General features: G+C 33.5%; 7 protein-coding genes across 7 annotated transcripts; 2 read left to right on the top strand and 5 right to left on the bottom strand.

Annotated features, from left to right (window-relative positions):
* The first annotated feature begins 100 nt into the window (after window positions 1-100).
* Window positions 101-2620, top strand: LOC149896858 (uncharacterized). The gene is made up of 4 exons (XM_090117071.1): window positions 101-227; window positions 425-593; window positions 1369-1618; window positions 2180-2620. The coding sequence occupies exons 1-4, from the start codon at window positions 101-103 to the stop codon at window positions 2618-2620; spliced, it is 987 nt and encodes a 328-aa protein (XP_089973197.1).
* A 1179-nt stretch (window positions 2621-3799) lies between these two features.
* LOC149896857 (UPF0488 protein CG14286) lies at window positions 3800-5839 on the bottom strand. The gene is made up of 3 exons (XM_090117301.1): window positions 5547-5839; window positions 5205-5339; window positions 3800-4657 (listed from the first exon to the last, which is right to left on the bottom strand). Exons 1-3 carry the CDS (start codon window positions 5722-5724, stop codon window positions 4353-4355), a joined length of 618 nt encoding a protein of 205 aa, XP_089973427.1. The 5' UTR covers window positions 5725-5839; the 3' UTR covers window positions 3800-4352.
* A 283-nt stretch (window positions 5840-6122) lies between these two features.
* Tim10 (translocase of inner membrane 10) lies at window positions 6123-8098 on the top strand. The gene is made up of 4 exons (XM_090117179.1): window positions 6123-6266; window positions 6384-6531; window positions 6763-6941; window positions 7503-8098. Exons 3-4 carry the CDS (start codon window positions 6800-6802, stop codon window positions 7640-7642), a joined length of 282 nt encoding a protein of 93 aa, XP_089973305.1. The 5' UTR covers window positions 6123-6266; window positions 6384-6531; window positions 6763-6799; the 3' UTR covers window positions 7643-8098.
* On the bottom strand, window positions 8096-9430 carry PIG-M (Phosphatidylinositol glycan anchor biosynthesis class M). Its single transcript, XM_090117176.1, has one exon. The coding sequence runs from the start codon at window positions 9428-9430 to the stop codon at window positions 8159-8161; it is 1272 nt and encodes a 423-aa protein (XP_089973302.1). The 3' UTR covers window positions 8096-8158.
* A 1-nt stretch (window position 9431) lies between these two features.
* Window positions 9432-9765, bottom strand: LOC149896854 (uncharacterized). The gene has a single exon (XM_090117182.1). It carries the CDS (start codon window positions 9630-9632, stop codon window positions 9432-9434), a length of 201 nt encoding a protein of 66 aa, XP_089973308.1. The 5' UTR covers window positions 9633-9765.
* On the bottom strand, window positions 9703-16136 carry LOC149896852 (cx9C motif-containing protein 4). Its single transcript, XM_090117181.1, has 3 exons — window positions 15997-16136; window positions 10732-10881; window positions 9703-9844 (listed from the first exon to the last, which is right to left on the bottom strand). The coding sequence occupies exons 1-3, from the start codon at window positions 16049-16051 to the stop codon at window positions 9837-9839; spliced, it is 213 nt and encodes a 70-aa protein (XP_089973307.1). The 5' UTR covers window positions 16052-16136; the 3' UTR covers window positions 9703-9836.
* Vps26 (vacuolar protein sorting 26) lies at window positions 12232-15937 on the bottom strand. Its single transcript, XM_090117175.1, has one exon. It carries the CDS (start codon window positions 15782-15784, stop codon window positions 14354-14356), a length of 1431 nt encoding a protein of 476 aa, XP_089973301.1. The 5' UTR covers window positions 15785-15937; the 3' UTR covers window positions 12232-14353.
* Window positions 16137-16374: the final 238 nt, after the last annotated feature.

The raw sequence follows: 16374 nt of genomic DNA, 5'->3' as shown, positions 1-16374 counted from the left end.
CGATATAGAAATACATTTTACGATATCCAGTAAACGAAACGACAATAAACTTAAGTGTATTACAATAGTGCCTAGTCTTTGTAAAATCAATAAAATGTTTATGTATAAATTTTATTTCTTTATCATATTAAACATATGTTTTGGTGAAGAATACGATAATTTCGAGGATATTATATGGCAACGGAGGGATAACCACGAAGAAGAAGATGTATACTTAAAAAAAACTTGTAAGGGCTTTTCTAAATGCTTCCTTTCTAACTGCATTATAGAATGTGAAGTTTTTATTCTTTGCATACATCACACGAATATGATATAATTAAAATGGCTAATTATTATTCATTGCGATATTTAACAGCTTAGTTTGCTTGAATATAATTCTAATAAAAGATGTATCCTATCTTCCTAAATTTAAACCTATTTTCAGTCTTCCCTCCTTTGGTACATTATGAAGTGAATGCAATACCTGTAACTGAATCAGATTACCCGTGGATAGCAAGAGTTATACATTCCCGATATTCTGAGAAACCTCACATGTGTACCGCTACTTGTATTCACCCGGAAATATTCATAACTGCTTATAGATGCATTCATAGGTACGATTTCTACGGAGTATTAGATTTATCAACGCTATAGAACAGTTTTCGATCTGTAGCGCATTTCTAACAAGGTTTACAAGCTATAGAGGAGCAAGTTTCAACAATAATAATATACAGCGTTATTCGTAGAGGATATGGTTGATTTTCGCCTGCTGTATTTGATAAGTCAAGTAGGTATTGTGGAAAATAATTTGCATTTTCAACAGAGCATCGAACTCATGAGCTCATTGATATGTTTGACGAACTATGTATTAGATTTTGAATTACTTACAAATTACATAATGTGCTTATGGGTAATGGGCGGCTCTATAGCCACATGTCACGTAGATGAGACATGGTTATCAGCTATTATCAGTGTTTTAATATCAGAAACATTACCTACACATTTTTAAAAACTCAAAATCTCCCATAAGCCCCCCTAGTCAAGTGGCTTTCTGTTAGCGTAGCGTTCAATAGAATAGACTACGAATGTATGAGATTGACGTAACCTGTAGATACGTTTATCTATAGCCTACGTCAATCTCATACATTCGTAGTCTATTCTATTGAACGCTACGCTAACAGAAAGCCACTTGACTAGGGGGGCAGATAAGTGTAGATGAAATAGGAAAAAAAAATTACTTAAAAATTACTCAACCCCCTCTGTTGGGAGCAAGTTTTAAGCAATTTTTTTTACCAAAACAAACACTCGAAGGTATCGAGGCGATAGTTTATACTTATAAGTTATAGCTGCTAATATACCCTTATAAATTTAATTTCTTCATAATTCCAGTCTCCACTTACCATACATAAGAGTCATATACAACACCGAAATACTGAATACTAAAGCGATTGTATCCCCTTCAAATAATAGTAAACAATCATATGACGATATTGGGTTTATTGTAGTCCATAAAGGTTACAGAGGCACCTGGTATACGGTGGATTTATTCAATATAAATCGTACAGACAGTACGTATAAATGGTACTCAAAATTAACTTTTAATGATACGCATAAAGTTGTGGGATATGCTCTAAAAAAAGTAAGTTTTTAGTGATAAAATCATCGTAGAAAAAACATATAATGTACTATGAATGCCGCAGAGTGGTATCATCTACTAGCTTTTTCCCGCTCTTCTCTGCAGAAGCTGCTTTCCGTAGAAGAAACCTCCTCCGACCGATTTTAATGATTTTTGGTTAGTTAGATTTGCCTCCTGTAGGATAAGTGGGATTAGGATATAGAGCAGCTATTATTTATGATTATGTGTGTATCAGTATGCAGTAAGATTTTAGATTATACCTACCTAACTATATTATATCAAAGGATTCTTTTTATTAGGTACTTAACTAGCTTTCTGGCCGCAACCTAGTAAAAGGAAAATACCGTAGCGATTTTTTACACGCTTTCAAGAGTTTCAAACTATCTTTGTACTCAATTTCATCTAAATCAGTCGAGGAGTTTTGGAGTGGAAGCTAGTAAGGAAGTAGAGATTTACCCAATTTCATTTATTACTTATTTGTAACAACGAATAGTTATAGTCCTAATACAGGTACGTAATTCGTAATCAAATTCGCTTCAATATGCAATCGAATATCTTTTTTAGGATTTGTACAAGTTCAGAACAGCCGATACAGAGTTCCGTCTAACCGAACTGGAAGTGTACATCGAATTTCTGCTATGTAAAGAAGTTTTTACATTCAGCTATCTAATGGGCCAGTTCAATGTCCCTTGCTATCACTCTTGCACTTTAGAAGAATATCGAAGAGATGAGAAAAAATGCGACAACTATCACGGCGTAGAAGGTGGCGCTGTTATTAATATGAAAACCAATAGATTGCTTGGTCTTGCTACATGGGGAGCGTATTATAGCAAATATGAGCTACCCGTCGGCATGTCAGTTGTGAATTCGAAGAATTTCTTTGAAAGTTTCAGTTGTGCGAAAAAAATACAGAAAAATGAGATGACGGTTGTCGCGGAGTTCTATTACCAGAATCTTTGTGATAAGGGCACGTCGAATCGGCGATTTCATTTTAACATGTTTTAACGAATTTGATACGAAATTTTTAATAGTTTGTATAGGACGACGCCTAGCCTTCCTATTACGAAATACTTAATTAAATACCTAGGTTCTTTTAAAGTTGCGGAAATATCTTATCATAAGTAGGTAATAAAATAACAAGTTCAATATTGGTACTTATCAATAATTGAAGCATTTAATACTACACATACATTGTAATACATAAATCGGGAAAATAAATAAAAGACCATATAAAAAACAAGACTTTATTAATTAAATTACAATCACTGTGTTGAAATGTTCACAGATCCAAGTTTTGTTGCTGAAAGTAATAAGTTATAATTTTTGTAAAATCACCAATAATAAAATCAGTCATATTTACATTGTTTTCATTTCAGTCTTGTTAAATAAGATGATGAATACATTTAATATTTTAATTTATTGCACTATTATACAATATATATGTCACGGCTAAAGGTAGGTGAGAACATAAACTTAAGATTAGCCGGCTAAACTTAGGTTTATTTTCGACGAGGTGTTAATGTTAGTTTGTTCTATCTTTAGCCGGCTAAACTTAAGTGTAACCGCAGGCCCGTGGCTAAAAATGTCGGGGTGGGTAGATTTGGTTAGCGCCGGGCCGGTGGAGGGCTTGAGGGGCCCGCACAGTGCCAGAAAACACTCGCCCTGTTCCTTACATGTATTATAGTAACCAAATCTACCCACCCCGACTCAGGGCAGAAAGCTGGTGGCTAGGTTAGGTTAGGTTAGAACTCTTAAGACCCGCACGAGCCGAGCGAGCGCAGCGAGCGTGCTGCGGCAGCAGCCGGCGAAGTGCCAGAAAACACTCGCCCTGTTCCTTACATGTATTATAGTAACCAAATCTACCCACCCCGACTCAGGGCAGAAAGCTGGTGGCTAGGTTAGGTTAGGTTAGAACTCTTAAGACCCGCACGAGCCGAGCGAGCGCAGCGAGCGTGCTGCGGCAGCAGCCGGCGAAGTGCCAGAAAACACTCGCCCTGTTCCTTACATGTATTATAGTAACCAAATCTACCCACCCCGACATTTTTAGCCACGGGCCTGCGGTTACACTTAAGTTTAGCCGGCTAAAGATAGAACAAACTAACATTAACACCTCGTCGAAAATAAACCTAAGTTTAGCCGGCTAATCTTAAGTTTATGTTCTCACCTACCTTTAGCCGTAACATATACACTGTCCTAACTGCAGTGTCTAAGGACGGCCGTACATTGACTGCTTCAAGCAGTTGAGACCGACGGCTTGAAGCCGCGACCGCGCGGTGAACTATAGACATTCATTCACTGCCGTACACGGACTGCTTGAGCAGTCGCGACCGCTTGAAGCCGTCAACTGCGCGGTTTGTAGCGACAGCTCGAGCAGTCAACGACCGACTGCTCGAGCAGCGGGTACGTCACTCAGCCGTTAACTGCTCGAGCAGTCCATGTACAGCCGGGCCAAAGGTTTTTCACTATACATATCTCTTTTATTCCTGTATGGATAATTATTGAAGGTGATGTTTATAAATTAAAAATAGCAGAGATACTTCAACCATGCCTGCAGACATTTACAAGTTTACAAAAACACAGATTTGCATACATAAAACTACAACTTTGTCATGCATGCATGACAAACCTTGCAGCTATAAGCAATATTGAAAGAGAAAGCAATCTACAAATAGATACACTTAACTGGCAGTTTACTTGTACTAAATAATTATCATCTTTATTTACAAGGTTATCTAAATTAATTGCTATCTACATCAAAATTAAACTTAAATCCAGAGCCAGACATTGTAAATTTGCATTTATTTTTGTTTTCTTCTTTATTTTCATTTGGAGTTTTGTTTTCATCTGGAGTTTTTTCAGTATTATTTAAATTATTTAACGCCTCAGTTTTGCTATCTTCTGTTTCTTCCTTAGTTTCAGGCTCTTGAGGAACATTGAAATTGAATTTAAATGCATTTTCTCCGGTCGATAGAAATGCAGACTTTCGTATAAATGTCGCCTTCGGTTGTGATGGACTATCTGCAATTTTTATCTTGCTTGTCACTGAAAACAATTAAGTTAAATTAATATATGAATATTTTTTTGTATAATACACATCTTAAATAATATTCAACTGATTCTCAAGAGATCATTTAATACATGAGGTAGTTGGAGGCTTGTTATTAAAAAAAAAACATAAATATATGCGAAAGATACTAAAACAAAATATTATTTGGAACTCAAAAAAAAACATAATGCTTTCTGTAGAGGAAGGCAGGTGGAATTCCTCCATCGAAAAAGGGAGGATCCTCAACCAGTCTACTCGACTGGCCAGCCGTTAAGGCCCCGATTAATGATGTCGGAAAGTAGCATATTATATATATATGCTCTGTAGCGAAAACATTTAGCTTGCGCGATTCAGAGCGAGGTGTCGCTACACATTCATACTTAACAACTCGGAAAGCTAGCAAACCTATTGGTCATGAATTAACTTTAGGCTATTTCAGATTCATGACAGAAAATATGTGTATAAAATAACGTCTTATGTCTAGAGAATTAACACTAAACTTATAAACATAGTAAAAAAGTGTTTATACAGATCCTTACATACTTTTGACCAACTTCTTTTCTTCTGCGGCCATTTTTGCTCTATAATCACCTAAGTGTGTCCTCATTAACTGTCTTTTTCTAATTATTGATTGATTATTATTTTTTAAGACTGTGAGTACTTTCCATATTTCTTGCACTGAAAAAAAATCTCAATTAGTAATAATTATAATTATAAAACATATTAAACTTTTATATTTTGTGTATGAATCATTAATAATTTAAATTGTTAAAATCAAGCAATAATTCAAAACGAGAAGCAATAATTCAATAGGTACATATTTTGTGTGTGGAGAAATAGACTTTCCAAAAAATTTTTAATAAACAAAGCAAACATCATACTTACATTGTTTTTCATTGCCTTTCTTATCTGCTAAAGATCTTTCTAATTGCTGAATGCACCACAGCAATTGCAATTGAAATTCCCTCGTTGATTCTTCAGGGGATGTTTGATCATCATTTTTGGTAGATTTTTGTATTCTTTTCGGCTTACCCGTGCTATGCAATTTAGTTGCTTTCGGCATGTTTGATGTTAGAATGAATATTGTTTACGTATTTAATTAAGTATTATAAATTATATAGACTTTTAGGTTCGTTTGTTGTACACGTTATGTTAAATGTTTTGACTGTTGTGGCTTGTTCATTGACATTCTTTTTTATTGTCAATGTCAATTTTGTAAAAAAAAAAAATTGTTTGTGACCTAATTGTTTATGCTTTCTATTTCACAGAGTTCTGATTTATCTGTGTAACATTGTTTTACCTATTTCCACGAATAAAGTTTTCATTTGAAGATGATATTGTTATGTTGCTACATACTCGCCTTAAAAAACATTTACTAAGTATATTATTTATAAAGCTAGTACAATAAATAATCAATTAATGAATTACGTAATTTTTAGATTTAAAATTTGTCATAAATATGGCAATTTTTAACAGTATTGTCAAGTGTCATTTGGTTTAAAATAGTATGTCGCTTGGAAAATTTGGAAAAATAACACTTTCTTGGTAATTATTTGCACAATAATTACAGTAATCATTCCCATAAATTTGTCCTTTTTGTGTGTGGTGAGATATACACTATTCTTTATTTTACCGTAATTTTAAAAAATTTATAGGTTATGTTTTAAACTTACGAACCATTAAAAATTCTATAGTTATAATGACTGGAAATTACTTTTTTAGGGTTGGAATTACAGCCTTCAGTTTGTCATTATTCGTGTTAGCCAAAAGCTCTATTAATGACAAGCGTTTGGAGAATATGAAATCTCGTGAACGCATGAAAAAATCTAACGAAGGAGAATATCCAGACGTATATCGCAAATTGTAAAAAGTAAGTCACTCCGACGTCGTTACTGCATTTTACATAACATTTTCAGTAAAAAATTGTTCGATATGTAGCTTTCTACTTTCAATATCAACCAGATAAATAATTATTTTATTGATTCCTAACAAACCAATTAAATATTTGTTTACTTCCTATTAAATTGAATTCTTATAAGGATACTATAAAAATTATCATAACTTGAGACATACATAGCCTTATATAACTTAAATTCTACAGGTAATTCCTAAGGTAACGTCTTAATACATTCATCAAAATGGCCGCACCATTGCTAGACCCTGCAAAACTGCAGTTAGTGCAGGAATTGGAGATTGAAATGATGTCCGATATGTACAACCGTCTTGTCGGGGCTTGCCACCGCAAATGCATACCTGTGAAGTATTTCGAACCTGAATTAGGTAAGATAGTATAATAATAGGCATATAATAATTTGCTCTAACTTCCTAATATTATAAAGCTGAAGAGTTTGTTTGTTTGAACGCGCTTATCTCAGGAACTACTGGTCCGATTTGAAAAATACTTTTGGTCTTAAATAGCCCATTTATCGAGGAAGGCTATATATCACTATGGTAAGACCAACAGAAGTGGGTGAAACTGCGAAGAGCAGCTTGTAGCATATAAAAGTTCAATGATGAGATCTTAGATATTATCTGATCATATTATATAAAATTTCATTTAAATCTTACAGACAAATATATAAATTAAAATATATATATTTTTTTTTATTTGAATATAAAATATGAATATACTTACCTGAAATAATATAAAACTTACCATTCTCTATAATACTTTTGTAACTAAAGGGCATTGTTGCCCATAATAACTTTAATATGTGACAGTATATTTTTTCCAAACCTTTTTTCAAACCTGCAATAAAGTTCCTCCTGTTAATGGAATAGTAAAAATGTTAAAATTTGGACCATGTATATCATCTATAGCATATATGTTTAATATTTCAGGCAAAGGCGAATCAGTGTGCTTAGATCGTTGCGTCGCCAAATATCTAGATGTTCATGAACGCATTGGCAAGAAGCTGTCCAGCATGTCGCAAGGCGAATCTGAAGATTTAACAAAAATCAACCTCCAGCAAAAGAAATAGTAGTGAACATTGCAGTAAATTGTTACCATAGACAATAACTTTGACATTTGCTGGATGACAGTTAGTTTAGTGTTGCCATAATGAAAAGGGTTGAGTGTATTTTGGGAAATGCTGTTATTTTTTGTTTGCAATAAAGTTAGTAGTTATATACATGTTTGTTGAAACAGAATAATTTATAATTTTTTACACAATTGTTGTCTGATACAGGTGGTTTCAATTTACTACAATTATTTAAATTTAAATTATTGGTTTTAGTTGGTATCCACACTTGGAGAGAGTACAAAATGTTTTATGGCATTTATGTGCGCAAATATACACCAATTTAATAACCATAAACTATAAAAACCATATATTAAAATTTTATTTATGTGGTCACTTCTTGAAATTGTTTGCAGTTTGAATGCATTTGTTTTTATTTTAGTCTCATTGTTAGTTAGTAAATAAAACAAAAAGGAACATGTTTTTTTTATTTTTATTTCATTTCAAAAGTATCTAATATCTACAACCTTATGTAAACTACTTATTTTTAATTTCACTATCACTGATCTGGCCGAAACCATAACTAGGGCTATAACTCTTGACAAGTTTGCTCAAAATATAGATATTCTCAACGAAAAAGAAAATGCCACTTGTCCATATGTAAAAGAATATTTCTTGGCTTTTAAACTCGAGTAAATATGCATAATATAACCACTTTGCTTGTGGAAGCACCCATAGGATTGCTAAAAATAGCGCTGCTTTTGGTTTCATCCGTAAATCGTGCATAACCAATGGTAAAAGTGACAAAAACCATATAAAATATTGTGACGTCATAACGCTGTTATACGCCACTAGGACAAAAGATTGACAAAACAAAGCAAACGTCAGCGTTTGTTTATCTGTGCCAAAAGCTAAGCTAATTACAAACAAAATAACACACTCCGAAATTTGGGTCAACGTTTTAACTAAATCTATGGACAATTGTCCGCCTGTTAAATAAGAGTAATAAAATAGAACTGAAAAGTTGTGCCGCGTGTCCTTTCTAAAGAGATGATATATGTACGTTTCGAATAAAAATTCGTAACCATATAACAAATACATTGCACCCGTGAGTGCAATAAACGATATAATACAACTAAATGCTAACAGAAGTTGTTTTTTATTCGGTAGTAGCTGTATAATACCATCTCTTATAACAGTATTACGATTTATTTTATATGATCCAAGAGATAAATACATGGGAAATGTGAACGCAATTGGATATAACCGTAAATGTATGGACAAACCTAAAAATATACCACTAAGAATATATTTCCTGTATCCTACAACAACGTCAGTTTGTAAAAATAAGAGCGAAAGAATTATAATAAAACAAGGCATTGAATCTGCATTTCCTCTGGTTGAAATAGCTATACTCATCGGATTATATAACCAAACTAAAGAACAATAGGTAGCAATAGTAGATCCATTGATTTTACCAACTAATTGTCTCTCAATTAGCTTCTTTATGGCGTAAGAACATAGTAAATCAAAAACACAAAATAAAATCTTCCCGAAATTAACGTTAAGAAAAACATTTGGCGTCAAAAGGAACGCAATTATCGGACTATATCTGTAGGTGTGTCGTTTGTAGGGAGAGTCCCCTTTGTAAACGTGTTTCGCGGCATCTGTAAAAACTCTATAGTCTATGTCCGTGTACGGAACGTCATAATGTTGATCGTGGTAGGTGGCGTAATACACAAAAATAATGCGAATTAGAAACGCGGTGGTAACATGAAAATGAAACGGCAAATTCAAGACGCGCTTCATTTTATATTCGCGTTTTTAAACTCTTCGCGGCACTTTGCAAACAGGTTTTGAATTCTTGAAATTCTTTTGCACAATCGTCTTTTTTAACTGAATCTTCTCTTAGTAAAACACAGCGAGCGTAGAGTGCTCCCTGTTTGGAGCATTTCGCGTAAATTAAAGGATATTTAGCGAACCGTTCCTTTGCCTTGGACACCGCTTCCATTATTCAATATTTCGTTTGCGGGTGTATGTTGTTGGCGGCTCGCTAGTATCTATCGGTTCGCTTTCCCTTAAGAAAATATCGTATAACGGCTTAGAAAAGAAAATGCCGAGAAAGAGTCCAGTGAAAGTAAATTGAAAAACTTTAGGGTATCTGAATATCCAACTTCTTTTACCGAGTGGAGTGCTCCGACGACGCTGTTCCATATTATTTAGCTGAAACAATATAATTTATAATTAGCAGAACAAAAAATATAATAAAACAATGTTCATGAGCTGTATTAGTATTGGAATTAACACTTAAGTGAATTGCCCTTCTTCGACTTATCCTTAAATCTTATACCTATTATTGAAGATTAAAACAAACTGAGATAACGATATTCAAAACATCTTAAAACATCACATGGTTAATGGTTATCAATAAAAAACTCAGAACACAGGTATGTCAACACACCTATGTCAAAATTTATATAGTTGTAAGAACATTGTGTTTAATGTGCAGGATTAGACATCTATGATCTAATGTAGCTCGTTTTTAAGGCGATTAGGAAATTTCTGAAACACTTAGAGCGTAGACGCACTATGCGGGTAGCCGCATTGCGGGTAGCCGTCCGGCTGACCGCAATCACAATTATGTACGTAATATTCATTTCTATGCGCACTGTGCGGTCTGCGGTAGCCGCATCGCAGTGCGCATAGAAATGAATATTACGTACATAATTGTGATTGCGGTCAGCCGGACGGCTACCCGCAATGCGGCTACCCGCATAGTGCGTATACGCTCTTACAGGCTTCACTAGCCCATATCATATTGCATTCGTGGTGATAGTTTTTTGAGTTATCCATGTACGAATTAAATAACTACCGACGTAGAGAGAAAATATTTTATTTTACCTGTTTGTCACGACTTGGTCATTGCTAGATTAAACTATTGAACCTTAGTACCTACTGAACTGATTTAAAAAATTACTAGCAACATTATTAATTATTAACATGACCTAAGAAATTTTCTATCTCAGCTTAGTTCAGAGTGTGTGTTTTCAGTATTCATTCTTGCAATTTTCAAATCTATTTGTATCTAGGTATCTATTAAATCCACTCACTGCTCCTATCAGCTCGATCTGTCACCGGCGCGAACACTCTCGGCTCCAGGCTATAACCCTCACAGACCAGAGACACAGGTTTATGCTTCAGGCAACACTGGCGCATAGCCTCGAACACGCGACCGCAGCGTACCTCTTGAAAATTGTGTTCTGTAATTTTTGAGATTGCCATGTGAAATTAAAAGTGCAAGTTTTTTCCTAACTACAAATCAAACTTATATTCTCTCTCGTGTACTGACAATTTTACGTGCTGTATTCGACTTTAGGGGGTTTCCCAATCAAACGAAAACCATTCTAGTTTTTAATCAAATGATTTGTTACTTACAACAAACAACTTAGGTATTATGTACCTAATGTTATAACACAACAATGTGTTTTTATAGAATTTTTAATGCCCATTCTATTAAAATTTGCGTTTATTTTAACAGTAACAATGGAAAAAAACAATGCTCAGCAGAAACGTAGTTATGTAATACGTAGGGATTTTAACATGCACCGAGTTGTTCAAACACTTTATTTAGGTAGTAGAACTACAATTATTAACTACGTCATATAGTAATTACTAATTATTGTACTACGTAAGTAGGTTGTATCCTACATGTGCAATAGGCCTACATCAATCCGACCTTTGAACTGACTTAAAAAACCTCTTTTCATTATTCACCTATTAGCAGGTACTAGGAACTTTTAATTATTATTAATGATTCATTTGTAAACTTCGCAGTTTGACTAAAAATACTATCAAAAAAGCCTCTAACTATATAATTTGTATTTTCTCTGCATTGCTCCTAAACGGCTGGACCTATTTAAATGAAACTTTTTCATATGTTTTCAGGTGGATTTAAGAATTGATTTACAATACGAACGCGAGCAAAGAAGAAATAAATTTCCAGTCTATTTTCTCCTTAAATAATTTATCCATAAAATGTTAAAACAGTCCAAAACCATTATTTAATTAAAATAATTAGCCCTAATACCTATGACATGAATAACCGGACAAAACTATAATCTACTATAATCATACTTCGCGTCGGTCGTACACCAGCCTTATCATAATATTATCGAGTTATAGCTAAGTACCAATGTAAAACATTTCATTCAAACGAAATGCTAAGCCTTGAATAAAGTATAAAGAAAGCGGCTTATTCACTAGGACAAAATACAGACATTGAAGCTTGGACATAGAACGTCCATACAAAAACGTAGTTGTTTGCGATATATTGATTACAGCCAAAACGGCCTAATAACTAATTGGAGACAAGCAAGGGGCGGAAGCCAAAAAAATTATTGTGATAAGTACCTATTTAACTTATTCGTGAATCTTTAGAATTTTTTATAGTCATTTGTGGACATACATTTGTTGATCAAAAGAAGAATATGGTGTACACGTGGGTTGGAAAAAAATCCGTAGGTTTACATCTCATTTCCATGGGAATTTCCTTGACTACCTACGTGGGCGTAGCCGCGGGCGGAAAGCTAGTATAATTAATAAAAAACACATTCAGCAGTTTATACATATATTTTATTAACAATGTGATATAATCGACATGCACTCAACCTCCTTAAAAAAAAGGTACAATACTAGAAATTAAACTGATTAATAATAACAATGTTTTACATAACATGGACTCATCTAATTATCTTATTTCTATATATAATAAGCCAACTTTAATGTATACAATTTAATTTTACATATGTTTAATACGTACTACCATTTCTATACAATTTAAATCGATTTAACGATTATTTAGATATACTTTTAGTATTCTTTTTACAATAGTCTTGGATTTTTTTATCAAAGATGCAAATGAAAATATAATAACTGCATACAATATAAACAAAGGCGATTACATATTATAATTTATAGCGATTATTCAATTCTAATACCAAATATATTGTTAATAAATAAATTTTGATACCAAATAATGCACCTTGAATGATTTAGAGTATATTTAAGGAAAGTTGCAGCAGATTTATCCAATAGCGCAATTGGGTAGGTATTTTTATAGAAAATTCACAAGATTTTTTTTCATAATTTAAGGTACTAAGCCAAAAGTTCAATTGAAAATATGCTGCCTGTATACATAATTTATTGAAGTACCTATCATTGCAAATTATCCACTATATTATTACATCATGAATAACACAAGAAAACGACCGCATAATTTGTTTGAACATGTCATTATGATACAGCGCGAGGCGTGTGTAAAACGAATAATTTATCGATATGTGTTCCAGATACGCGATGCTCAATTGAAGGACATATTTGATATATTCAATTGAGACAAATTGATGTGGATCGGCATCAACATCAAACATGGCTCATATTTACTGTGACATCGGAAGTTATGTACGAACTACTCCGTTTTTCCTGTTAACTCCTCGAGTCATTAACAACTTGTTTTTCCAGTTTTATTCATCATAACGTACAAAATTGTATGAAATTTAATCCCTTATTGTGTATTCATTAAAATCGCACCATTCAAATAAAAAATACTACTGTGTTTTATTTTATTGTCACACCTTAGTCGAATCTCGAATCATAACGTCGACAGGGACGAAACTATAGGAACACTGTTGAATAAGAATGAGAGAGAAGACCTAACAATTTTTTTTAGTGTCTGGATTGTCTTTAGTCAGTGCAAAAAAAATCAAGCATTCAAGTCTTACAGTACTGATATGAGTAGAAATCTCTATAATATAATATCATACATACAGAAATAATAAATATTAATAGAGGCATACAATGAAAAAATTAACACATTTACGTTACTGGTTTATTTATGACCTTGTCGTTCAGAATAGTTGCCACAACTAGTTAATAATTTATGTACGAATAGCTTCCAAATCTCTTGGGGGGCTTTTGTTGCAAATGTTTAGAATTTTCAATTAAAATATACTTCTAGCAGCATGGTATGGATGAAAAGCTCTGTATAAATATTAGTATTTGCATTAATGACTTTTTATCTAGAATTTAATGGTCACGGTAGGCCTATAAAAGACATACATAAATGTTAAAAATTATATTAATTTGTTTTTCACAAAATGTTTTCTACAGATTATCTAACGAGGTACCTATTATATAATACCACCATTTGACATGACCTTCCTAATATACATATAAGGCTAAAGATATTTATATATTGCTTTCTCACAATACACTAATTTGTGTAAAAAATATACAAATCTTGCAAAAACAATATTAAGCTATATAATACAGTGCTCTGTATGCAATAGTAAATAATGTTTATCAAAAATTAGATAAAAAAAGTAATAAAAGAAAATCTTCCTTGCATACATCACCGATATACAATTTTTAATAATTTCCTTCTATCCTAGATTAAATTTTGAATAAATATGTACTTTAAGATTCCATTTTAGCAAAGCATCTTCGAGATGTGCCATAAATTAAAATATTAGTGCATTATTTTCAGATACCTTATCACAATTTCGTAATGTTTTCACTTAATTAGTTATTTATAAACCTACGTTGATAAAACATCAAAAACGAAATGGCAATAACAATCTATCGGCTATACATATGTGTTTAAACAATTGTCTTCGTATATGAAAACATACAGTCTCTGTGGGTTGCCGTAATGCCAACCGCAAAATTACGAGGTTATTGGCTGGCACTTGCTTCTACACTCTCTGGTCGTGATAATACGGGCTTCTCTGCAACCTGTGGTTTCTCTGCTAACAATGGTTTTTCCGCAACCATTATTTTCTCGGCTTGCGGTTTTGCTTTTGGTTTATCGTTGATTTGAGGTTTTTCACTAATTTGAGGTTTCTCTGCTTCTTGGTTTTTAATTGTAGGTTTTTCAGACACTGGAGGTTTTTCATCCAACGTTTCAATTTCAGGTTCATTAACAGGCTGAGATATTTCATTATTTTTAGGAAGTTCCTGTGGATTTTCAATAAGTGTATTGGATAATTTGTTTGGTAATAGATCTGGTTCTTCCTTTTCCATTTGTGCAGGTCCATTTTGTTTTTCTGTAGGCATGGGTGGTGAAATAGACCTTTGTAAATTTTCTGGAGCATTAGGAGACGCAGTTCTTATAGAATTTTCTTCACTCGATGCACTAAGCTGCCTTTGAGGGTGAGGATTTGCCAGTGTTTGCGTTTGTGGGTGGTGGGGATTATGTAACGGCAATCGGGACTTGTCACTCTTTCTCCACAACGTAACCTCTTGTTGTTTGAAGTAACGCCGGTCTTCAGTATCCATTAGCACAAGGTTTAAATAGTATCTTACAGAGAATTTATTGTTTATGTCCCTCATTGTGGGCGTCAAGTCATAACCAGCTAGAAACACTCGAATCGGAATACTCTCCCCTCTTACCGGAGCACCGTCCATGATTTCGTATTTAGCAACAGTCTCATTTTCTGTAAATGTATTAGGCCCAGAACCGGTGGTTTCTCGTTTAATTATTGATATTTCCATGTGTTTTATTTTTATTCTGACCAGTAGGAAATATATTTTACCCACAATTACGTCTTTCAAGTGGTATTTTGATTTGTTGTATTCAAACTCTATGTGGAGGCAATCTTCAATGCCTACTTCCATTTTTATGGAATTTAGAACATCGGGATAGCTGCATAGTGTGTGTACAGCTATATCAACTTCTTTTACAATATCTGTAAGTCGTCTAACGATTGTGGCTCGCAAAAAATACCTGAGTCTAACGTTCGCACCCGTGTACACTTCGTAAGGTTTTTCCACGTTAGCGAATTCGAAGGGATACGAGGTGTGTTGTAAAAGGTCACCGGGACGGGCTAGTTCCTTCACCAAGGATATAAATTCGTGATGATTACCTCTATCATAAAACAATTCGATTTGTCCGATAAGCTCGACTTTTATACCTTGATGCTCTAATTTCGACCCAGGCTTTCTCAACGTCACATTTACGCGTCCAGAAACAGTTTCACCATCATAATAAAGCAGAAGCTTTTCCTTTTTTCCATCATCCGTTTTTACCTCAGCAACTTTACGTTTGTCCGCATCATCGAATACAATTTCGATATCCGCTGTCTGTCCGAATCCGAAAAAACTCATTTTCACACCAAACTATTACGCAACACTTCACGAACTTTTTATGTATATTTTGAAAGGAACAATTGTGATATAATTGAGCAAAACATTGAAAAACGGCGATGAAACGCCCGCAAATCTAGAGCCGACTGAAGGATAGAAGTAAAGATGGCGACTACATTATGTCGGAAGTCGGCAAGCGATTTCATAATTAAAAATATATTAAATTGACTCACCAACAAGGCATCTCTGGATCTCACAGGCGTATTTCTTACAGGGATCGAACGGCATATATAAATATTAAAGGGATTTATTTAAAAGGAAGATAAATCTCCTATTTCAATCATGTGTACATTCGATATTTTTTATACATGGCAATTTATTTATTTTCCAGATTTTCCACCACATGTTCAAGGCATCATAGATAAAATAAAATATTGTTAATTTTACATAAATTCTCATTTAAACACATTAATCTGTCCTTATAAAATTATATTACTCTGCATTAAATAAAAATAGGAAATTCAGTTACATGAATTTATTAAGTAATTATTCAAATAATTACATAAATGCATATATAGAACGTATCCAAAAAATCATAACAATAGTGAAAA

This window comes from Colias eurytheme, chromosome 27 (assembly GCF_061535395.1).
Source record: "Colias eurytheme isolate Ceu_HAF_F1 chromosome 27, ilColEury1 Martin Lab GWU primary, whole genome shotgun sequence".
Lineage (NCBI taxonomy): Eukaryota > Metazoa > Arthropoda > Insecta > Lepidoptera > Pieridae > Colias > Colias eurytheme.
The sequence above is the reverse complement of the archived record's forward strand: the minus strand, read 5'-3'. Positions and strand labels throughout refer to the sequence as shown.

Coding starts and splice junctions, on each gene's coding strand:
- LOC149896858 (XM_090117071.1), top strand. CDS start 101: ATGTATAAATTTTATTTCTTTATCATATTAAACATATGTTTTGGTGAA. Junction 228..424: donor TGTATACTTAAAAAAAACTT/GTAAGGGCTTTT, acceptor ACCTATTTTCAG/TCTTCCCTCCTTTGGTACAT. Junction 1,619..2,179: donor TGGGATATGCTCTAAAAAAA/GTAAGTTTTTAG, acceptor TATCTTTTTTAG/GATTTGTACAAGTTCAGAAC.
- LOC149896857 (XM_090117301.1), bottom strand. CDS start 5,724: ATGCCGAAAGCAACTAAATTGCATAGCACGGGTAAGCCGAAAAGAATA. Junction 5,340..5,546: donor GAAAGGCAATGAAAAACAAT/GTAAGTATGATG, acceptor ATTTTTTTTCAG/TGCAAGAAATATGGAAAGTA. Junction 4,658..5,204: donor AGAAAAGAAGTTGGTCAAAA/GTATGTAAGGAT, acceptor AATTGTTTTCAG/TGACAAGCAAGATAAAAATT.
- Tim10 (XM_090117179.1), top strand. CDS start 6,800: ATGGCCGCACCATTGCTAGACCCTGCAAAACTGCAGTTAGTGCAGGAA. Junction 6,942..7,502: donor GTATTTCGAACCTGAATTAG/GTAAGATAGTAT, acceptor TTAATATTTCAG/GCAAAGGCGAATCAGTGTGC.
- PIG-M (XM_090117176.1), bottom strand. CDS start 9,430: ATGAAGCGCGTCTTGAATTTGCCGTTTCATTTTCATGTTACCACCGCG.
- LOC149896854 (XM_090117182.1), bottom strand. CDS start 9,632: ATGGAAGCGGTGTCCAAGGCAAAGGAACGGTTCGCTAAATATCCTTTA.
- Vps26 (XM_090117175.1), bottom strand. CDS start 15,784: ATGAGTTTTTTCGGATTCGGACAGACAGCGGATATCGAAATTGTATTC.
- LOC149896852 (XM_090117181.1), bottom strand. CDS start 16,051: ATGCCGTTCGATCCCTGTAAGAAATACGCCTGTGAGATCCAGAGATGC. Junction 10,882..15,996: donor GATCCAGAGATGCCTTGTTG/GTGAGTCAATTT, acceptor CAAAAATTACAG/AACACAATTTTCAAGAGGTA.